The 24,663-nt window shown below is 42.9% G+C and overlaps 1 protein-coding gene across 1 annotated transcript in view; it reads right to left on the reverse strand.

Annotated features, from left to right (window-relative positions):
- Window positions 1-22,339, reverse strand: part of c11h10orf90 (chromosome 11 C10orf90 homolog) — a 98,092-nt gene extending 75,753 nt beyond the window's left edge. The window contains exon 1 of the mRNA XM_078223440.1: window positions 22,128-22,339. Coding sequence (XP_078079566.1) covers window positions 22,128-22,134 — 7 coding nt within the window. The 5' untranslated portion in view covers window positions 22,135-22,339. The remainder of the gene's footprint in view (window positions 1-22,127) is intronic.
- Between the last annotated feature and the right edge of the window lie 2,324 nt (window positions 22,340-24,663).

Raw genomic sequence — 24,663 nt, forward strand, 5'->3', positions numbered from 1 at the left:
CAATGCAGAGTGGCAGCATGACCCCCACCTCCACATCTCCCACCCCCCACCCAGAGATCCTTCCCCCTGGAGGCCCTTGACACTCTCATGCCTGGTGGGCAGTGCCAAGGTGCCCCTTGGACATTGCCACTGCTCCTTGGCAGTGCCAGGGGGCCAGGCTGGTACTGCCAAGCTGGCATTATCCAGGGGACACTCCCCCTTACCCCCGACCTCCTGGGGGGACCTCTATGGCCTCCCTTCACTCCAGTGGGGTCGGGCCGCCAGCTCCCCGCTACTGGGGAGTTGTTGTAAACCCCGCTGGAGTGAAACACTCCTGGCGGAGGGTACAGGCTAGCAGGCCTGGAGATTTCAGTCGAGGCCTGCTAATGATCTACTAATCGCAATTTAAATTATTTATTCAGCTCCATGCCGATTTCTGGCACGGAGCTGATGACACCGGAAATCAGGGGCCAGAGACGGATGGAGGCTGTGATGCCCAGCAGGAAGCCTGCTACATGGTCTCCGCTGATGTCTCCTGGCCCATTGTGCTGCTGCAGAAGTGCTCCTTGTACCTTGAACATGTAAGTAGCACAACAACACAAGACAATATATTCTGATCCTGAATAAAACATTAAAGATTAAAAGTATGGATGGATCTTGAGACAAATCTGTTTTCTCGTATTTGATTTTTCTTTTGTCTTCCAACATATCTTGGCTTACTACACACTGAACTAGCTTATCCAGAGAATATTGATCAATTGGGAAATTTGTTTCATATTTGGTGAATTCTAAAAGTACCAAAAGGTTTTTGACTCATGCTAATGCAGAATTAATAAAGATCAAAGGCTCATAAATCTGTTTGCCTAAATAACACAATGATGAGTTTGTATTCATGGGGGAACAGAGAGTTTGACAGATATTAACACAGTAGCCTGAGTCCATCATATTTAGTAGTATGAAAGGATCAAAAATAAAGATCGTGACCTAATATACTGTGATACAATATCCTGGTAGCCTCATGGTGCAGCATGTTGATGTACTGGTGTACTGTCTGCATCAATTTCAGGCTAATTTGAATTGCCATATGGTCACAGTCAAGCTGCAAGAAGCAGGTGGGGAAAGAAGCAGAGGGGTTCACTGACAGCCTTTTCACCCACCTCTTAGTAAACAGCTCAAGAACATATGCGAAACAGAATTAGTTTGCCAGTTTGCTTGAGGGTAGAGTCTCATTTTAACGAAAAACCAGAGAGTGCGGATTTCTTCATAATCAGTGACTAACTAATGTAATCCCAAAGACAGTTGATTTTGAAATCTGATCTCTGAGAATGTAATCTTATTCATGGGTTGATAATTACAAGAAAAATAAGTATCCTCTCATTTTTCATGAAAAGCAGTGTTTCACATCCATTGGTTGAGAAGTGACTGGAAATTATGATTAACCTCAAGGAAAGAGAGGATAATAATATAGTTTAACATTAAGTGGGTGGAGGAAATAACTCAAATAACACAAGGTAGGTTACATGAGGGCCATCCCTCAATCAATGACTTTCAGAAATGTTACTCGTTTTCTACGTTAACTAGGAAACCTGGGTCTATTCATTAACATGACAATGCTCCCACCATGGCAGATAGTGAATTTTGAATTCCATAAAAATCTGGGATTTAAAGAAGTCCAATGATGGCCATGAAGCAATGATCAATTGTTGTAAAAACCCATTTAATTTTCACTTACCTAGTCTGGCCTACATGTGACTCTAGGGCGGTTGACTCTTAATTAGGGACGGACAATAAATGCTGGCCCAGCCAGTGATGCCCATGTACCAATATAATGTGTAATTTGTCCTTCCCTGTGTGAGTATCTGAGCTGGCGCAGGAGTCCTTTGGGCTCCTCCGAGGAGATATCAAGGTGCTTGATGGCTCTGTGAAAGGTTAAAGACATGAATTCAAACTATCAAAGTAAGAATGTTTTAACTCATTTTACACATGATCATATTTCACTGATCATAACGTAAAACAAGTGAATGTTGTAAGCCATGTGGCTCAATGAAATTTAATTTTGTCAGCGTGGGAGACTCCCATCTGCCATGATGACAAAGCTTATTGACTTTGCTGATATCCAACCCTGCCTCGTCTGTAGCTGTCAGTTGCAAGCCTTTGGCTCTCTGTTTCTCTCTCATGTTCCTCTCCCTCATGTTCAGTGCTCTCTTCTGCAAGGAGAGAGGGGACGAGATCTCTGGGTGAAGTTAATGGCATGTGTTGAATGGCTATATGAAGAGCATTTATTGAGGGTGACTACAAGGGAGAGGCATAGTATTGCATAAACATGAGGGTGAGTGCCAGAAGTGGATGGACAGATGGGGATGTGAGGAAGTGTATTGACAGAGACGAATGGGTGTATCTGCAATCTAAGTTGCTGTGAAGAATAATGTGTTGAAATTTGAGAAGGTAGAATGAGGAAGTAGGCATGAGATGAACATCTGAATATAGTTGAAGGTGAAACTGTGCTCACTTCTTCTGTCTTGCTTAGATTATTAAATTACTTTTGCTACTGAGCCCATGAGGGTGGCACCCCCCCCCCTCCCCCCCCCCCCCCCCCCCCGGCCTTTGACCTCATTGGTAATCTCCAACACCTTTTGTTCACTGGGAGGTTTCTTCTTCCTGTCAATATTACCTCCATAAAGTCCATTACAACCCTTGATATCACATTGATTGAGGCATCACTAAAATTAGTTGTAGTCTTTGAATGTATACAATCTGTTCTGTCAATTCATTCTGTTCAGTTCCTGACTCCAGAATTCATCAGATGTCATGCTCTGACTGATTCCTTAAATACTGGAATTGAAATCAATGCCACAGTGGTTAGCACTGTTGCCTCACAGCTCCAGGGACCCGGGTTCAATTCCAGCCTTGGGTGACTGTGTGGATTTGCACATTCTCCCCATGTCTACATACGTTTCCTCCGGGTAGTCCGGTTTTCTCTCATTGTCCAAAGATGTGCAGGTTAGTAGATTGGACATGCTAAATCCCCTTAGTATCCCTAGATGTGTTGGTTAGATGGGATTAGCAATGGTAAATGCGCAGGATGAGAGAGAGAGCCTGGGCCAAGAGCAGAGAGTCGGTGCAGACTCTTCTGCACTGTAGGGATTCTATGAATGGGTTGTCAAGCTGAGTGATTAGAAAAAGCAGATACAATGGGTCATAATTCCCAATGCAATGGCAATTGAATCAAATTGCCACTCCACTTGAAAGTTCTTATTTTAAAGTTCAGATGATCCTAACTCGCCTAAACTTCTGACTCAGGCTGGGCGAGATCTGAGTAGTGCGACGGATCCTTAGTATCAAAGGGTTGTAGAGCCAAAGGTAAGTGAACCCACACCCCCTCCCCCTCCCCCCACCCCACCCCACCACCACCACCTTTTACAGCACAAGCTGTAAACTAGGTAAATTTAAAGATCCAGCCAAGTTTAAAGGCCTTTAGCAATGTACGTGGGTAGGATTTGGGTTGGGGGATGGTGGGGGAGTTCAGGTTGTAGAATTGGGATGGGGATTCTGGGAGGATGAGTGATCGGGAGGTGAAGTGTTGGAATATGGGGTTTCTGGGGAATCAGGCCTTGGAGTCAGGTTAGATTGGATTTTGGGGCGTTGGGATAGGTCTTGAGGAAGGGGGAGTGATGGGGATGAGGTCGGCTCAGACCTCAGGATGGGGGTAGCAGGGTGGGGGGTGGTGATTAGGAGTTTTGGGTCAGATTGGGTCTGGGAATTATAAACATGAACTTCCAAATTAGGAGTAGGTCACTTGGTCCATTTCACCTGCTCCACCATTCAGTAAGATTATGGCTGATCTAATTTTAACCTTAACTTCACATCCCTGCCTACCTCTGGTAACTGTTCACCCCTTTCTTATTAAGAATCTATCTGGTTCTACCTTAAATACATTCAAAGACTCTCTCTCAACTATTTTTTGAGGGAGAGAATTCAAAAATCTCACAATTCTGAGAGAAAAAATTCCTCATCTCTGTCTTAAATTGGCACCCAAGTATTTTTAAACAGTGGCGCTTAGTTCTAGATTCTAGATTCTTCCACAAAAGGAAACATCCTCTCCACATCTGCCCTGCCAAGTCCTATCAAGATCTTACATATTTCAGTCAAGTTGCCTTTTATTCTTTCAAATTCCAGTGGGACTAACACAGCATGTCCAGCCTTTCCTCAAAAGACAACCCACCCATTCCAGGTATTTCTCTCGTAAACATTGTCTGAACTGCTTCCAAAGTATTTACATCTTTCTTTCCCCATAATTAGTCTTTTAGTTATTCTTGGCTGTTTTTTATATTCTGTCCAATCTTCTGATCTGCCACCAATCTTTGCACAATTATATACTTTTTCTTTAAGTTTGATACTTCTAAAAACTTTTATAGTTAACGACAGATGTGATTCCTCTCCTTAGAATTTTTATTTCTTCTTGAAATGTATCTATTTATTCTGAAATGTCTATTGATCTATCCCTTAACCTAAATTGCCAGCTTGCTCCACTTTCATACCCTCATAGTTGCCCTTAATTAAGTTTAAAAAGTCTTAGACCAACTCTTCTCTCCATCAAACTGAATGTAAAATCCAATCATATGAACCCTGTCACTTAGGGGCGTCTTCACCATGAAGTCATGAATTCATCTATCTCATTGCACAGTAACAGATCTGGTATAGTCTGCTCCCTGGCTGGCTTCAGAACATACAATCTAACAAATTCCAAAAACATTGTATGAATTCATGATCTATGCTACCTTTGCCCATCTGATTATTTCAGTCTATGTGCCCGATTTTACCATCAAGTTGCGCCTGTTTTCAGGTGGGAAAACTTGGTAAAGTCGGGCGTGAGGTGAGTAGTGCGATCCGCGACCGCCTCTGCGCCTGTTCCTCCTTTACCAAGCGCCTAAAATGGCCACGATCGGGACCGCGCCCAAAACGGGTGCAACAGCAATTAAAATGTATTTGCATGCATTTAAATTGACTTAATGGGCTGAACGCCCAAACCCCTCACCGGTGCAGTGGCCTGAAACATGCCGCGGGACCATAGAACGCTCATTTTAATAAATTAGTATACAATTAGTGAGCACTCTCTCCAGATTTTGAGCCCCACACAGAATTTTCAGCTGGCGCCGGTATGATGTTACGTTGCTGCCATTTGCAGCAGCTCTACAGAAGCGTGAACCTGACACCTACACCTCTGAAGGGATTTTGGAGGTGAGCATTCAGGTAACCAGCTGGTGTTCATTGTGCAGGGGGCATCGGAGAGGACTCGGGGGACACAGATAGGTTCAACTTGGGGTCAGGCATGGGGGTCCCAGAATCACCATTTCAGGGAAAAGGGTCAGGAGGGGTCACTTGCAGGCTTTCTCTACCCTTCATGTTGGGGCATCCTTTGCTTTGAAGAGGTTGTGAAGGCTGGTATGCAGGCAACGCTTCCTGCGTCCTCCTTCCCGGGTTCCTGCCCATATCTCAGTTGAGGGAGTGCCTTTCCTTAGTGGCGCTGGCAAGATGGTGGGTGGGACATAGCACTGCATCCTCACACTCAGCAGAGATTAGGCACCGGTTGAGCACAGCGGTCCCCCTAAAGTTGTTGGCATGAACAGACATGGTAAAATTTATTGACAAACATTCAGAACAAAATGGTGACCTTTCTGCAATAGTGCCTATATTCACCCATGCCCACTAAGTACCTACCATTTCTTAAACTTCTTCGTTCTCCCACTATGTCTAGGTGTCTCCCCAGGAGCCACAGCTGAGATTGAGCTGACCGCCACGCCCTTTCGCCTGAGATGACTTTGGCAAGCAACCCTGAGTTTGAGGTCGCGTACCAACGGACTCAAAAACAGCATCTTCCCTGCTGCCATCAGACATTTGAATGGACCTACCTTGCATTAAGTTGATCTTTCTCGATACACATTAGCCATGACTGTAACACTACATTCTGCACTCTCTCATTTCCTTCTCTATGAATTGTGTGCTCTGTCTGTCCTTCAGGTTCCTGGGGACCCCTGTGCTCCTTCATGTCATTGAGGGGCAGCTGGAGTAAGATCCAGAGCTCGCTGCCCTCTGGCACAGACACTCATAGATTTCCACCAGTGCCTGCACCATATAGTCGAAGCCCTGCACCATGGCATAGTGGCACAGTGGTTAGCACTGCTGCATCACCGCTCCAGGGACCTTGGTTCCCGGCTCGAGTAACTGACTATGCGGAGTTTGCATATTCTCCCTGTGTCTGCGTGAGTTTCCTCCGGGTGCTCCGCTTTCCTCCCACAGTCCAAAGACATGCGGGATAGGTGTATTGGCCATGCTAAATTGCCCCTCAGTGTCATAGGATGCGTAAATTAGAAGAATTAGCAGGGTAAATATGTGGAGTTACAGGGATAGGGCCTGGGTGGGATTGTTGTCGGTGCAGACTTGATGGGCCAAATGGCCCCCTTCTGCACTATAGCCTTTCTATGATTTCTATGACATCTCCTGTCATGAAGTGCATGTCCTTCACTAAGGACTCCATTGTGGACACTCACCTTGCAGTGTTGGCCTTGGTGTGCTACAGCGATGGCACCATCTCCTCAGACAGAAGGTGATGGACTTCTCCAATTGGCCTTGCAGTCTGAGGAAGACTGCTGTCATCCCTTCCTGAAAATCGCAACTCTGCCTTTGCAGCTCCAGCAGCTGCAGGATGACCAGGTCCAGGGGCACATCATTGGCCTGGGGCTCAGCATAGTCCTGGGCTCTGACATCCTTCTGAGCGCCAGTTCCCTGGGACGCCCCTGCCTCCGCCAGCTGTGAATCATCAGCTGTGAGGTGCTCATCAGTGAGTGACCCAGAAGTCTGTCTACTTATTGGACCCACCGAGTTGTGAATATCTGTGCTGGTGCCAGGTGTGGGTGACAGCTATGGCGCCACTATAGGTTCGGAGAAGTCCCCCTTTTTGCACTGCTTGAGTCTGGTAGTTCCAGGGGGCATGAGGATGGTCTGGCATGTTCACGTGGTTGGACTGCAAGAGAAGGCAATGGCATCTTGGGATAAGGAGAGAACACTGTTTACTCATTTGAGACTTGAAGAATGACAGCATTCCTGGTGAGGATTCTCATGTTTCTTTGCTGCTCCCACTTCACCAGCACTGACCAGCTTTGGGGCCCACTCCTCTAAGTGTGTGAGGGTTCGCAACTTGGGCATGACTCTAGTTGGCTGTGCTCGTTCAGGCTTGTTGCGGTCGAGTTTGTCCTGCAATGACTCAGATAGGGTGAGTGTAGATGGGACTGTTGACATTTAAGATGATGATAAGGTGTGGCAGGTGTGGGGCTTGAGTGTGAGCTGGAGTCTGAGGAGCATAGCAGCTACAGGGGGAACATGGTGATTGTGTGTGTGTGGGTGTGTGGGGGGGGGCGGAGGGGGGGACGACATCTCGTGCCTGGTGTTGGCACAGTCCAAGGTGGCTGAGTGCAAGAAGAGCTTGTGGGTGCAAGGAGTGCATGAGGAGTCCAGTGGGAGACTGGTAGTGGTTCACTTACCCTGACTGAACAAAGAAGAACATTAATTTTCTTCCGACACTGCTGCCCTGTCCTCTTCTGCAATGCACTTGCACTCACCAGGCTGCCACTGCATCCCAGGTGAGGGGGGTCACCCTGCAGGATGGCCGTCTGCTGGAGAGTGGCATAGGGTTTCCTGCCTCTGCGCCACTCCAACAGGCAGTCTGGTCAGTGCCCCTCTGTAAAGCACGGTGCTGGTTTCTTGGCTGCCATCCCCTGCAGTGGTTGTGGAACAAGTGTCGGGGAGCTGTTTATATGGAGCTCCATAGTGTTTGCAGCAGTTAAGTCTCTACATGGATAAATCAGAGGGAATGTGCCTCTCGAGTAGCGTGAAACTTGTGGAAATAAAAACTAATACTAATGAGCCATAAGGTTTAGCCAGGAAACAGGCCGGTGCCATTGGTGGAAAACACTCAACTTTTTGCGCTGGATCCAACACTCCACCAATTTCTGGTAAAAGTTTGCACATACTCTCTGTCCCTCCTGTCATGATCTATTTATCAATTCCCATATGAATACCTACCTCTCTTCCCTTGTCTCTACTGTTGGATATGCCACATCTGCCCATATTTGATCCCTTGTCCCCACTATTTAGTTTAAAACCTCCTCTATTTCCCTGTTATGCCATTCACAAGAACACTGATCCCAGCATGGTTCAGGTGTTGACCATCCCAATGGCACAGCCCCCACTTTCCCCAGGTTTGGTGTCAGTGCCCTATAAACCAGAGCCCATTTCTATCTCATCAGTCTTTGAGCCAGGTGTTCATCTCTCTAATTTTATATACCCATGCCAATTTTCAAATGGTACAGGTAATAATCTACAAATTATAACTTTTGAGGTTCTGCTTTAAATCTAGTGCCTAGCTCTTCACATTGTCTATACAGAACCTCCTTCTACGCAGGCTGTAGGTACCTACATAGATTATGATAATTGTATCCTCCCCTTCCCACTGCAAGTTCCTCTCCAGCCTGAGCAGATATCCTGAACTCTGAATAGGCAATGTAGCCATCTGTATTCTCGGTCTTTGTTGCAGAGAGCACTGTCCCCTAATAGCACTACATTCTTTTTTGCTCCTTCACTTGAATGGCTTCTTATATTACAGTGCCATGGACAGTTTGCTCATCCACCCTGCATCCCCCGCCCTCATCCAAACAAGATGAGAGAACCTCAACCCTATTGGATAGTTGCAGAGGTTGACACTCATGAACTCTTGGGCGGCACGGCGGCACAGTGGTTAGCACTGCTGCCTCACAGCGCCAGAGACCCGGGTTCAATTCCTGGCTTGAGTCACTGTCTGCATGGAGTTTGCACGTTCTCCTCGTGTCTGCATGGGTTTCCTCTAGGTGCACCGATTTCCTCCCACATTCCAAAAGGCATGCTGGTGAGGTGCATTGGCCATGTTAAATTCACCCTCAGTGTACCCGAACAGGTGCCGGAGTATGGTGACTAGGGAATTTTCACAATAACTTCATTGCAGTGTTAATGTAAGCCTACTTGTGACACTAATAGATAAACTTTAAACTTTGCTATCCAGGTTCATTTTCGTGCCTCACTCAGTCACACCTTCCTATCCTTGAGTACTGACCAAATCAGAAGACTCTGTGGTGTGACTACCTCCTGGTACAATGCTTCCAGGTAACTTTCTCCTGTTGTGTCGCAGTGCCTGTAGGGGTGCAGTTTCCCAGTGCATCTTTGGGGTATCCCCCCCAAATTCAAAGTCCCAGAACTTAGAGGTTACGGCCCATTATGAGAATGTGGAAGCGGGTTCAAAAAGTCACTAACTGATACACTATATTTTCTTCCAAGTTTCCCACATTCTATCAAAATCTGCTCCACTGCCACCGCCGCCCCCACCCCCCCCCCCCCACCCCCCCCCCCCCCCCACCCCCCACAAAATCAAGCCCAAAGTCTTAGATGAGGCATTGCAGGAAGTGTATGTCCCATTGCATCAGATGTTGAAATATCCTGAAGCATAAAAAACACTAAGATGCACCTTGTAGCACTGGACTTCATATTTTTAAAGTTAGAAACACATTAATTACATTGCTTTAACGTCCATAATATAAATATATTAGATCAAATTACAGTGCATCACTACATTATTCAATCCATTTAACTCAGCAAATGTTCAACTTGATCTTCCCAACTTCTGAAAAAAATTCAATGGAAGAATAATATCAAAATACTTTTTTAGTGAGTATAAATTTATCGAATGCACCGATCATTTACATTCCAATATGTAAATGTAAGTTCAAATAGTGAATTTCTTTGTATATTAAAGAAGTTTAAGAATTTTAATCTATTTGTGTTCACTGTGGTGAAAGCGTGATTGATTCAGGATGTTTTGCTCTTCTATCTCAGTCCTTCATCTCCTGTACTACAAATTTACTACAACTGATGAAGGTTTACGATAATGGGTCCATGTAGCCTGAATTAATTACATTTGAATACTAAAGGGAAAAAAAACAGGGTATTTGCCGAGAAAAGGTAAAGGGACAATAAAAAATATGATCTTCCCTATGTAATTTTTATAAACATACACAGGCATAATATACGTAATGTATACATATATCATTAAATATATTAAAAGCCCACGGCACAGTGGCACACTGGTTAGCATTGCTGCCTCACAGCGGCAGAGACCCGGGTTTGATTCACAACTTGGGTCACTGTCTGTGTGGAGTTTGCACATTCTCCCCATATCTGCATGGGTTTCCTCCAGGTGCTCCAGTTTCCTCCCACAGTCCAAAAATGTGCGGGTTAGGTGGATTGGCCATGCTAAAATTGGCCCTTAATGTCAGGGGGACTAGCTAGGGTAATGCATGGGGTTATGGGGATAGGGCCTGGGTGGGATTATGGTCGGTGCAGACTTGATGGGCTGAATGGCCTCCTTCTGTACTGTAGAATTCTATGATTCTATTTGACATTTTCCCATATAACAATAGCGCTAAGTTATTTAACTGGTCGTGACTTGCTTTAGGGTATCCTTAGTATGTGACCATACAATGCAAGATTAAATCTGATTCAAATGCCATATTGTGTCACCAATGTTTGTTTCAGTATCAAACCTCTACAGATAAACAGTCTGTGGTCATGAGAGGGTTTGCTCATGGTGGATCTTGCTGTCTCACAATCCAAAACACTCAGTGCTTAATGCCTGATTTAGGGACTGGACATTGGGAAGCGGGGGCCTGCTAAGAGCCACCCCCTGTCCTTGCTGCAACACCCAACCCCTCTCCCTGAAACCGCCCCCCCATCTCCAAAACCTCCTTCTCATAACTTACCTGTGACCTTGTCGCTCTGTGATCCTAGGATTCTGACGCCTATCTGACGCCACAGCCTCCCCAATGGTGCTGCTGAACACAAGAACTATCAACCTCTAATTGGCCAGCAGCTCCTGGTAAGGAGACTTCTACCCCCTGCATCTTGATCCCAGGGGAAGGCTCCCTGCTGGCCTTGCCACTGCCTGATTGGCTTTTGATTTGGCAGACCTTCCCAAATAGAGGCAACATGGGTCTCTTGCTGGCTCTCCAGTTGGCAGAGGAGATCCCTTACAAGATGTTACAATTTCTGAATTGTTACAGCAATGAAGGAGTTCATTTGGTCCATTGTGTCTGCATCGGCATGCCAAATGAACAATTTACTTACTGTCATTCCCCCTCTCCTCCCTGTAATCGTCTAATTCCTTTTTGAATGTTTCAATTAAATGTGCCTCCACCACACTCTTGGGAAGTACATTCCAGACTTTAACCACTCTGCATGAAAAAGTTTTTTCTTGTATCACTTTTGTTTCTTTTGCCAATTACTTTAAACCTGTGCCCTCTCGTTCTCCATCCAGTTTCTCCCCATCTACTCTGTCCAGACCGCTCATGATTTTGACTACCTCTATCAAATCTCTCTTCAGCCTTCTTTTCTCCAAGAAAAACAGTCCTAACTTCTCCAATCTATCTTCATACCTGAAGCTCCTCATTCCTGGAATCATTCTCATGAATCTTTTCTGGAATTCTGAATTCTCCAATGCTTTCATATCCTTCTGAAAGTGTGGTCCCCAAAACTGGATGCAATACTCTCGCTGAGGCTGAACTGGTGAAATACAAGTTCAACATAGCCGCCTTGCTGTTGGACTTTATGTCCATTTTAATAAAGCCTAGGATACACTATGCTTTATTAACCGTTCTCTCACCTATCACACCACCTTCAATGGCTTATGTATATGTACACCTGAGGTCTCTCTGCTCTTGCACCTCCTTGAGAGTTGTTTCTTTTATATTGTTTTGCATGATCTTGCTACCAAGATAAATAGTTTCTTTGTTTGAACTTCATCAGATTTGATGCCAGAGCAGTTATGTTACCAATCAACCAGTGCTGGAGTGTAACTAGCCCAGGAATATGAATCAACTACTCACATTTAGTTTAATAATTTTAACAGAGTTTCTGCTAAATTTATAGTGGCAGAGTGAGAAATGGCACAAAATAAGAAAACTCCCAACAATCTGGTTCACAAACACACTTACCTACATATACAGTGTTATTAATCATCCCTAAGGGAATTAAACAGAATCACGTTGGATGAATAGATAGAAAACAGACAGAGCAAATGGATAGATCAGAAAGCAGTCACGGAACAAATATGGAAGAAAAGACAAAAATGCTAGAAGCAAAAGTAGCAGCTTGAAGCACAGGGAAAAGAAACTCTACCATCAGCATTACGTGCAGGAAATACCAATGTTTTAGTCAGATTTATAGTCTATAAGCATTTCACCTCCCCTCATGCAGTAAGACTTGGTTTGCTTATGTTTGCTCAATTGCTCCAATCTGTTCAAATACATTAGTCCATATTTAACAATATGCAGCAAACCTGAAAACCTTACCCTACAAATGCAATCTAGGATTTTATGTCTAATTTTCTTTGCTCAAATGATTGCAATCTATTAAAATTATTGGTTGTCTCTATGTAAGTGGTACTAAATATAAAGTACATTATCCAAATTCTCTTATTCTTGATCACATCCTCAATCAAGATTCTACGACTCACTCCCAGCACCTCACGGCTTAAATCCCTGCTCTTTCTACCTCCTTATAAAACACAGGTTTGACATCAATCACTGCTTCCTGATTTACTTCAATCTCATTTTGATTTCTTCATCCTCAGTTGCCTCCTTCACTGTGGGTCTTGTTCCTTCTCCTAGACTTCTCATTAAAAATTTCATTCAAAGATGTCACAAAGTTGACTGAAATGGATAATGGGAAAGTCACAGTGGGCAGCAGGGGATGTTCGACTGAAACGAGGGACCTGATTTTAGCTCACACAAAATTCATTAACTTACACAGTGTTAAAAATTGGTCCTTCGGCCCAAGGTAATTTTCCAACTTTGGGCTCTCAATGGGGAACTTCACCTTTTGCTGTATATGATTTTCTCAACCAGTTAAATAGAGCTTAAATCAAACTTGAATTTCCAATATGTATTTTGGCTAAAAAGGCTCAATACCAAGAACACAAAGTTAAGTAAATCACCCCATAAGGGAAGTTGTCGGGTAGGACAAAAGTTCCACTGTTTGTGACTGAGTTATGGCTCTAAGTTCGGAATGTTCAAAACAGAAAATTCTGGAAATACTCACCAGATCAGGCAACACCTATGAAGAGAGAAACAGATTTAATGGGTGGATTTTAATGGTCCTGGCAGTGGACCTGTCCATCAACTATTTCTGGGGGCCCCAAAAGGACTAAATCTCAATCAGGCAGTCTGCTAGCTGCTGTTGATAATAAGTTCAAAGGAGGATCATTGTTGGAAGCTCTGAACACAGTTATATGGAGTGGGATTACCAGGACCAGTCAGGGAGACTCTGGCAAGGCGGTGTTGGGGCGTTGTTTAAAGAGCGGGGAGGAATGTTACTGGAAAACTCGCACTTGGTGCTAGCAAGTCCCTCTGTTGAGTATGAGGGACTCAATTGGGGAGAAATTGGGAAGTCAACAGGCTCTCCACCTCGAGCCTTCCCCTGATTATGAATCCATCCCCACCGCTCAACCTATTCCCGCTGGGAGGGGGGGGCAGGTTGCAAGGGGAATTACATTCTGCCCAACATTTCAGTTTCATGATCTTTTATCTGAACTAGGAAAGGTTAGAAATTTAATATGTTTTAAGCAAGTGAAAGAGGGATGGGTGGTGGAAAAAGAACAACAAGGAGGGTCTCTGATAGGGTGGAAGACAGGAGAGACGAAACAACCAAAGAGTTGGTGGTGTGGGACGAAGGGACTGGTAATGGGACAAGTAAGGAAAAAAGATGTGTCTAGAGCAGGTTCTAGACCCCAGGGGTCAGGAAACTGAGCAGTGATAAGGAGGAGCAAGCATTCACTTCCACATTGAGAGTTTCAGGATACTGTATGGGCCAGGAGCAGTAGGAGTGCTTGAGTAACTTAAAAGGGATGATTTATGCATAGCCTACACAGAAACTCTTCGATTGCTCTATAGGTGTGTAACTTAGAGGAAATGTTTGTTAACAGTTCCTTTAAAATAGTGGAGAAAGAATTGTCAAAGAAATAAATGAACCACTTGTCTATTAACATCCCCAATTCATGTGAAAGGCACATGAATTGGGGATTTTCACAGTAACTTCATTGTAGCATTAATGTAAGCCTCCTTGTGACACTAATAAATAAACTAATTATGATTTTATGACAAAAATTACATTTGGCTTTTCCTGCATTTTTTCTCCTGGAATAAAAATGATTTGCCAGACCACTTTTCATTAAAAAGGTAGCCCTAGAAATATTTTGTAACATAACTTGTTCCTCTGTATCAAACAAAGTATTCAAAATGTTAGCAGATGGTAGACTTAACTAGGCTATATCCCCAGCATCCCAAAACAATTCTGGTCTATGCAACCTCAATCTACAGCTTAATGCGTGATTTAAAAATAATCAAAATGAAAATAATAGCTTGAGCACTGGCACAGTAGTATATTCTGATTCTTCCTGATACACACCCCTACCCCTGTCCCACACCTCACCCCCTCGACCCCCCAACTTTACATATACTGTGGTGATACCCATTACTACTGGTTCAGATATTGGTAATAGAATTCTAAATTTAGCTTTTTTTTTTGTGTTCCTACATGTAAGGAATTATCTGGCACCACGTAGGGTATCTGCCGTTACAAATGTTCGGAAAATGCGAGCCAGTATCTTTGTGCCTTTTACAACAGTCAAGCGTTCAATCAAATCAAGTAAAAATAATGCCTAGAATCTCCCTGTAGGTTAAGCTTACACTTCAAATAACACCATTGATTTTCCGGATGCTTCAGATGAACCTCATGGATATCAATCTCGAGCACAACGTATTCACTAAAGATAACTTGATAAATAGGAAGTCAGCGCAGTTTTCCCCAGATGCAAGATTAATTGTCAGCTGAGTTGTGAGATTTGTACAAGAAGCTGCATTTGTTTCATTTCAGTAGTTAAACCTGCGCAGAATTCTTTTCATGTCAGTCGTACAATATGCAGGGGACCTCTGGCAATTTCTGCCAGATAAAATGAGAGTTATAATCAGGCAATCAACCATCATCTCTGTTCTGAGTTTCATAAAATATCCAGTGCAGCATTTCAGACAGCACTTTGGAAATTCTAATGAACATTTTCAGAAGGCTGGAGTCTTATAAAAGGCATGCTGAGGAGATCATGATTGCTGCATTAACTGTTTTCTATGACAGCAAAGTAAGGTCAGAGAGATAGTTCTCCACCTCCATTGAGAGATGGAATATACTGCATAGAATATTAGCTACACAAGGGTAAGGAACATGATGGTAATACGATTGTAGGGTTTGGAAAATGACATAAATTGCATTTGGATTTATAATGGTTAGCAATCACAAATATATTAGTTGTATAATGATGTTTTTAACAACCAAAATAACCATTTTAATTTTACCTTATACTTTAGGAATGCTGAATGTCATTGCAAGATTGAAGTGCCATGATGTAAGAAAAATGGTAATACATCTATTTGTGAATTCTGGCGTAAATGAAATGTTATTGATGCTGTAATCATCTTTTCCCAGCCATTTACCAGTCTATCTGCCCTTTAATGTGTTGTTTACTTGTTAATTCACAAATGCAGGGTTTTATTATATACATATATATTAGATATATTGCAGAGAAATGAAATTGGGTAACTTTTTTGAAAGAGTTTTTTTAATATTGTAACTGAAGAAACTGAGTCACTCATGTGATGCCTTCATAAACATTTGAGTATCATGAAACCTGTTGCTTAGCAACAAAAATTATAGTGAGATTCATCATGGCATTTATTAGCATAATGAAAACAGAAACCACTGATCAGACCCAGAAAGTAACTTGAGTAAATCTCTCTAAAAGCACAAACTGTTAGAAAGATATTTTATCTTTCTTACTCGAAATGCAACCTTTTCTAATACTTACAAAAATACGATTAATTTATAGAGCTGTTCTTTTTCAATTCTGGCCATAAATTACGCATTACTGTAACTATGTAATCTGTAATTAATCTGCCACTCATTTTTTCATGTTGCTACGTTGCCAGCTAACCAAGAATGGAAAAATTTCAGGCAGGACCCAGTAACAGGGGCATCTCAACCCATTTGCACTGCCCCTTTATCTTCCAGTTTTCAGGCCATTGACTGTTGTGCTATCCAAACCCTCACACCACACTCCCATGGCTCACATCCTGCGGAAGAATTTTTAAAAATGCTGTCTGCTCTGCAGAAAATAGCACTTTTCTGTTTCTATTTCAGATTTCCAACTTCTGCCGAAGTTTGCTTTTTAATATCGGACATAGACATAGACATTGCTTTGTAATTCTTCGACTATATTTTGGACTTGGACTTGGTACTGGGTAATGAATCAGGCCAAGTGTTAGATTTGTTTGTGGGAGAGCACTTTGGAGATAGTGACCACAATTCGGTGTCTTTCATTATTGCAATGGAGAGGGATAGGGCCATACGGCAGGGCAAGGTTTATAATTGGGGGAGGGGTAATTAGGATGCGATTAGGCAAGAATTAGGGAGCATAAGATGGGAACAGAAACTGTCAGGGAAAGGCACAAATTAAAAGTGGAGCTTGTTCAAGGAACAAATACTGTGTGTCCTTGATAGGTATGTCCCTGTCAGGCAGGGAGGAAATGGCCGAGTGAGGGAACCATGGTTCACAAAAGAGGTTGAATGTCTTATCAAGAGGAAAAAGGAAGTGTATGTAAGGATGAGAAAACAAGGTTCAGTTGGGTCGCTTGAGGGTTACAAGGTAGCAAGGAATGAGCCAGAAAAAAGGGCTTAGAAGAACTAGAAGGGGGCATGAGAAGTCCTTGGTGGGTCGGATCAAGGAAAACCCCAAGGCTTTTTACTCTTATGTGAGAAATAAAAGGATGACCAGGGTGAGGTTAGGGCCGGTCAAGGATAGTAGTGGGAACTTGTGCATGAAGTCAGAAGAGATAAGAGAGGCGATGAATGAATACTTTTCTTCAGTGTTCACCAAGGAGAGGGGCCATGTTTTTGAGGATGAGAGTGTGATACAGACTGATAGGCTGGAGGAGGTAGATGTTCTGAGGTAAGATGTATTAGCAATTTTGAAAAACCTGAGGGTCGATAAGTCCCCTGGGCCAGATGGGATATATCCTAGGATTCTTTGGGAGGCAAGGGATGAAATTGCAGAGCCTTTGGCTTTGATCTTTGGGTTCTCACTGTCCACAGGGATAGTGCCAGAGGACTGGAGAGTGGCGAATGTTGTTCCTCTGTTCAAGAAAGGAAATAGGAATGACCCTGGTAATTATAGGCCAGTTAGTCTTACTTCGGTGGTCGGTAAGTTAATGGAAAAGGTCCTGAGGGATAGGATTTATTACCATTTGGAAAGATGCAGCTTAATCTGGACAGTCTTGCCTCACAAATTTGATTGAATTCTTTGAGGAGGTAACTAAGTATGTAGGTGAAGGTAGAGCAGTTGATGTCGTATACACGGATTTTAGTAAGGCGTTTGATAAGGTTCCCCATGGTCGGCTCATGAAGAAAGTAAGGAGGTGTGGGATAGATGGAAATTGGATAAATAACTGGCTATCTCATAGAAGACAGAGGGTGGTGGTGGATGGAAAATTTTCAGACTGGAGATCAGTGACCAGCGGTGTACCACAGGGATCAGTGCTGGGTCCTCTGCTATTTGTGATTTTTATCAATGATTTGGAGGAGGGGGCTGAAGGGTGGGTCAGTAAATTTGCTGGTGACACCAAGATTGGTGGAGTAGTGGATGAGGTGGAGGGCTGCTGTAGGCTGCAAAGAGACATTGATAGGATGCAGAGCTGGGCCGAAAAATGACAGATGGAGTTTAACCCTGATAAGTGCGAGGTGATTCATTTTGGTAGGACTAATTTGAATGAGGATTACAGGGTCAACGGCAGGGTTCTGAGGAATATGGAGGAACAGAGAGATCTTGGGCTTCATATCCACAGTTTAAGAGCCATGGGGTTATGCTGCAACTGTACAGGACCTTGGTGAGACCACATTTGGAATATTGTTTGCAGTTCTGGTCACCTCACCATAAGAAGGATGTGGAAACATTGGAGAGAGTGCAGAGGAGATTTACCAGGATGCTACCTGGTTTGGAGGGTAGGTATTATGAGGAAAGGTTGAGGGAGCTAGGGCTTTTCTCTTTAGAGCGGAGGAGGATGAGAGGTGCCTTAATAGAGGTTTATAAGATGATGAGGGGGATAGAGAAAGTGGACATTCACAGACTATTTCTTCGGGTGGATGTAGCCGTTACTAGGGGGCATAACTATAAGGTTCATGGTGGGAGATATAGGAGGGATGTCCGAGGTAGGTTCTTTACTCAGAGAGTGGTTGGGGTGTGGAATAGACTGCCTGCTGTGATAGTGGAGTCGGACACTTTAGGAACTTTCAAGCGGTTATTGGATAGGCACATGGAGCACACCAGAATGATAGGGAGTGAGATAGCTTGATCTTGGTTTCGGACAAAGCTCGGCACAACATCGAGGGCCGAAGGGCCTGTACTGTGCTGTACTGTTCTATGTCTCTATTTTCATTGAGTCAAAATGACATGGAAGCCCTTTAGAAATGATAGGTGGGTTCCAATTTGGGGATTCCGACCCCATTCCTTGGCTGTCTGATTCATGGGAGTACTACTAAAGGTCATGGTCTGGTTCCTGTCAAAAGCCCACATCTGGCATTCTCAACCTTGCCAGCTCAATTTCAGAGCTAGGCGTGTCCTACTATCTGCAATTTACAGCAAGTCAGTTTTTCCAAAGATGGTTGTTCACGCCCCCTCAGAGGAGGTATGAACTGTAGTCTGCATGAGGGAAGCTTTAAAAAGAAAATTCAAAAGGCCCTCCTATGCTCAAATGCAAGATCTGCCCTTGTATCCACACTCCATGGTCCTTTGTGTTGTGGTACTTCCATTCCCACTGACACACTATACACTGTCTTGAACCAATGAATCTTGCAGTTATAGTCAAATGTGTCAGAAAAAGTTTTTAAAAAGTAATTTGTGAATAATTTTCTGTGCTGAAAAAAAGTCTGGCTATTCAATGAATTGCTGCTGTTGGCGGGATATTGCTATTTGCAACCCTTTTAATATTTACTATTCCACATTGAAGAAACTGGATTATTTTTAATATTTGCAGCAAAAAAAATGTGGAATCTTTGCTTACTTACTAATTTCACCAAGAACCACGGAAATGTTAGAGTGTAGAAAGGGGCCATTCGGCCCATTGTGTCTGCGCCAGCCAAAAAAAGAAAACAAGCCGCTCATTTTAATTCCACTTTTCAGCAGCTGGTCTGTAGACTTGCCGGTTACAGCACTTTGGATGCAGATTGAGATTTCAGCCTCAACCACCAATTTAGGCCATGAATTCCAAATGGCTACCACCCTTTGGGTGAAAAGGTTTTTCCTCATGTCCCCTCTAATCCTTCTAACAATCACCGAAGATCTATGCCCCTAGTAATGGACCCCTAAGCGAGGGGGAATAAATCTTTCCTGTCTATCTTATCTAGGTCCCCCATAATTTTGTACACCTCAATTTGGTCACCCCTTAGCCTCCTCTGTTCTAAGGAAAACAACCCTATCCTATTCAATCTCTTCTCACAGTTGCAATTTTCAAGCTTTCACTTGGAAACTACCTCTGTGTAATTATCTTGCCAAGGCCAGTCTTCGCAACTCTATTTAACACAAGGAAAAGGCTGTTCCACGACGTACAACAACACAAGTCCTAAGCTCCGGACCTACAGTATCCTGATCCAGGTTGAGAGGGTTTCATTGCTTGTCTCTCATTGGGCGAGCTCCCGCTGACTCAATTGCGAAACTCAGACTCCAAGAGGCCCATGGGGAGATCTATTGATGATGCCCATGTCCTTTGTGGATAATATAACACTCTCATAGTCATGAAAACAGCATAGCAACAATGAAGTGAACAGTAAGAAGGTTACCAGGAATGAAAACATTAATATGATAACATGATGTTATAACTGTAAAAGCTGCACCATCAGTCACTTTAAATTTAAATTTTGTTCAGTGTTTGACAGTGGTATAGAAATTCTCAATCAAAGTTTTTTGAGATTAAAAAAACACAAATGGAAAGTTAGCTGCTTAAAGGCCCCTACTTCACCATAGATTTGCTTCATTCTTATGGTAAGTAAAAATGTCTCTGTGCTGAAATCCATTGGGAATCCAGTTAATATGTTGAACTTGCTAATTGCCTCCAAGCTCCACTGTAAGTCTTTGGTAGCTCTGAGTAATCCTTAAGAGATTGAGACATAGTGAAGACTCCATTCTTTATTACTGCTGGAAAAGACACTGCAATACATTAATTAGATTATGTGAAAAATGTCTGGGAGTTTCTTGCAGAATGTTCACTACAATAAACTGGGGACGGAGATAATTTAAGAATTTAGATTGATTAAACATCAATTTGATTCCCCATTAGGTGAGCACAATTGTTTGCAGCGGAATTATAAGCATTGTTAGGTGCATTTCTTTTTTGGGGAAGGTGGGTTAATTTTTACTGCATCACTGTTTCATCCTCTTTCATGTGATGACATGAGAAGATGAGAATTAACAGGAGGAGTCAGCTATTTGGCCCCTCAAGCCTGCTCCGCCATTCATGGTTGATCTGATCTTGGCCTCAACTCCACTTTCCTGCTTTTTCCCATAACCCATGACTCTCCTATAGTTCAACATGGACAAACTGCGAACTACTCTCCTCTGATCAAATATGAACAGACAACCATCATATAGGGGCCGATTAATATGGTACTAATCACCAGAAGTACTCTTATGCTCTGCACGACAGCTTATAATGGAGTTACTAACAATGTTGGAAAGAGGAATGTGAGCTGTGTATATCATCCAAGTGCCTGAGTCATTAGCCACCCTCCAGGATGGTGTAAACATGCAGCATGTAGGCCCCTTATACATGTGCAGTATAACAGTATTCGGCATAGCAAGAATTAATGTGGGACCGGAGAACAGTGCCACTCACAGTATGATGTAGAGAATCATATGATAGGAGACAGAGTTGTACGGAGAGACTCAAGTAAGAGTCAACATGAAGTTCGCTCCTAGTTCAGGCTATACTTTTACATATGTAAACAATTACGTGCTAATAATAAACACTATTGTTCAACCTTGTAAGCCTCTGCACCTCTTCATGAGACCCACTGAACAAACCCTTACAACATGTAGTTCACTTGATGTTGAATAAATTTAATGGATTGTATAGTCAATTCACTAAATGGCAACATTACACAATGTCCCAACAGTCAGGAAGTTGGTAAACTGCAGTGCAATTATCTTTTGTGATAGTGTCGCGAGTTTGGTTTGAAGTGCACTGCATTCCAAATTGTAAAAGAAGCCATATAGTAGGACATACCTTGGTAACCTTGCACAGTCCAGGAAATATCTTACTTTTCTGTGCCCTGGTTCAGGTAGAGTTACATTTACTTGCTCTGTATCTCACAATCAATGATCTCCTATTGCTGCTCCTTGTTGCAGGTTACCAAAAAGAGCCACTTTTTTCTACTGAACTGCCAAAGTTGAGTCCATGAAACAAAACAATTTTCACACTTTTTTTACTCTGACCATTTGCCCTCCTTAGTTGTAGAACAACTTTAAAGCAACCTTTTTAAGATCTGCTAGCACATGTTCATGTGGATTTTGAGTGCACAATACACTGAGCATTGGGAGTACTGTAGAGATTTTACCTCATTTTATTACACAAGGTCAACAAAATATACCACAAATACACTGAGCAACTGAAAAATGGGTATTTCCCCCAATGGTCCATTGTGCCATACATTTATCAGCTAATGTAAGCTTTTTGATTTTTGGTATAGTATGGCTGTGATAGTAATATATTACAAATACTAGATTCCCTTTAGAAGAGTCTCCTTTACTTCATGTGACTTATTGCTGGTCCACTAAAACAATAATAGAATTTGATGTAATTGATTGTCTAATCACTCACTGCAAGTTCCAGTAATCTGTGCTGAATTAATCAGCAGTGCTAGTTCTATGTGCAAGAGGGAGCAGTACTTATCAACTGGAAACAAAAATTCAAACTTACCTAACATTCTGCTGTTCAAAGCGGACAAAGGAAATGGCTACATGCGAAAATTCCACAAAATTTAAACAATACAATTCTTAAAACCAGTGGACCATCAAGTACACTCCTGCTGTGGCTCCCTGAAAATGGCAGGAGGGCTGTAAAATAGGTCTCTGTTTACAGAAACTAACTGTTTTATAGCTTTTGTAACACACTCTTAATCAATTATGTTTGCAACAGCAGGTTGAAACAGCACCAAACACATGCAGGGTGTAAGATGTGACAAGTAATCTAACTCATCCATATCTCTTCTCTGCAGTATCTAAACCAAACATAAATTTTGTACCTTGGTAGAGATCACATACTTCTTTTTGGTTCTTTCTGTCAATCCATTTAATTCACAAGAGGTTTGCGGAAAAGGAATTTGTTTTTAAATGATTCCAGTGTTTTTGCTTCCATTACTCAATCGAGAAATCCATCCCAAATGATAATCACTATTTGTATGAATAAGGATTTCCTGCTAAACTTGCCTTTACCTGTTTAAACACATACCCCCTTATCATATATTTACAATTTAATTTAAATTATTATAGTTACAGTTTCAGTTTCCCTAATGATCTCTTATACTGTACAATTTGCATTTTTATTATTCTTTTAATGTCTTAGAATCATTGGCCAGAATCTTTGATTCTGGAGACTAGGTTTGATGGCAGGTATGGGAGTGGGAGTAACTTTTGCTCACAGAGCATGGGATGGCTGATCACAAGTGATCTTGCGCTGACCCCCATCCCTTCGGCATCCGTTCTCATGCCCAATCTGACCCTCTCATTATTTGAGCCATCTGTTTTGTCTATTTCCATGACAAATTCCAGCCCATGAGGTCTTCACCTATCTTTTTATCCAACTATTACCTCTTGCCACCCTACCGCTTCCACTCCCCCGTCACTACGACTGTTCCCTCTGCTGCCTAGTACCCTCAGTTAAACACCCAGGATCCCACTGTCAACAGCACCAACACTGTGCTCTAGCACCATTTCTCTAATACCATCCCTGCCCAGAAACTCCTTCCTTCACCCAACCACAGGGCCCCAAACCCAGCAAGAAAGACTCTCCATCCCATGTTACTGCACTCTTATATTCCCTCGCTGCCTCCCTCTCCATCGTGGGCAGTTTGTCTTTGCTCCCCAGACAGCCTCACTTCCCTCCAGACAATCTGTGTTCCTTCCCCAGTCAGCCTCTCCAAATTCCACCCTTAGCCAGCAAAGCCCACATCTCGTAAATAAGTTTTTAAAAATTGCTCCTGCTACTGGTGGGACCGGAAGATTCTGCCCGCTTTGTATTTAAATGCTAAGAAATGTGGCATATGGATGAAAGTTGCCAGGTCAATAATGTCTTTATTCTTCTGTGTACTCGAGAGTGATGATTTTTTACTTTCCCTTCTGCGTCCAGTTCATCCTTAATTAGAGTTTAGAAAAATGGGCAGGAGCTTCCTTCTGGTATTGGGAAACAGTGGATGGAAACAGAGAGTGGGTTGGGACAATTTTGAAGCAATCAATTGATGTGCTTTTCATGGGAGTTGCCCCTTAATTGGTTTCCATCTAATTAAGGAAATTGGCCAATGGAGCTCCAGCCCGCCTATCTTCCTGGCCCTGGTGAGGGCCAAAAATTCAGAGTCATCTCTAAAGATAAATTTCCTTGATATGGTTCATGGCCAAAATCAGTTACAAAGGCTAGAATTTTCCAGCACCCCTCCCGACACTGGTTCTTCCGTAGCAGGGCCGGTTCCATTCACAACGGCGGGACCAGAAGATCCTGCTGAAAGATTCCAGCCAAAGTGTCCTTAATTGGATGGTGAGCCCACAAGAGCAATTAAAGGGTCACCCCCATGAAAATTGACTGATGATGTGAAAAAAATCTAATTAGCAGGGTTATCATTTGTCAAAAGAGCAAATACTAATTTCTCCATATGCAAATAATATCTCAGGCCCAAAGACCTTAGTGTTTAAGAGAAAGTATACTGATGGTCTTGCAACTTACAACTCTGAGCAAGGATCAGAGAAATTTTTTTTTTTAACTGAAATTTTTAATGTTGCCTGACTCACTTGGGACTCAATCAACAGACTTTTTGATTCACAGGCTCTCAGTATGTTTGCCAAAGTTTCTCTGTTAGTCTCTCTTCAACAGATGCAAAGTTTAGAAATAACCGGCAGTCTACCCATTTGGGACAGGTAAAAATGCACTGGGACAAGTGAAGACGGACTGTTATCTCACTCATTTCTAGGGCAGCCATGTAAGGTATACATTATTGAACTAAGAGCTGTACCACGACAAACATAATTAGACAATTTTAGTAACTGGGCTCTACTGTGATTTAAGAAAGCAGTAATTGGAACAGTCATGTGCTGACACATCTGGTATCATTTCAAGTACACGTGAGAGAGGCAGAATTTAATTGGGGTGGCTAATTGCTTTCTAGTATCTATCCCAACAACAGATGTCCTTCTCTAAGCTAGCCACACCATATGTGCTACGACTGATTTATAAAACAGAAAAGTTT

The sequence above is a fragment of the Mustelus asterias genome, chromosome 11, assembly GCF_964213995.1.
Source record: "Mustelus asterias chromosome 11, sMusAst1.hap1.1, whole genome shotgun sequence".
NCBI classification, from domain to species: domain Eukaryota; kingdom Metazoa; phylum Chordata; class Chondrichthyes; order Carcharhiniformes; family Triakidae; genus Mustelus; species Mustelus asterias.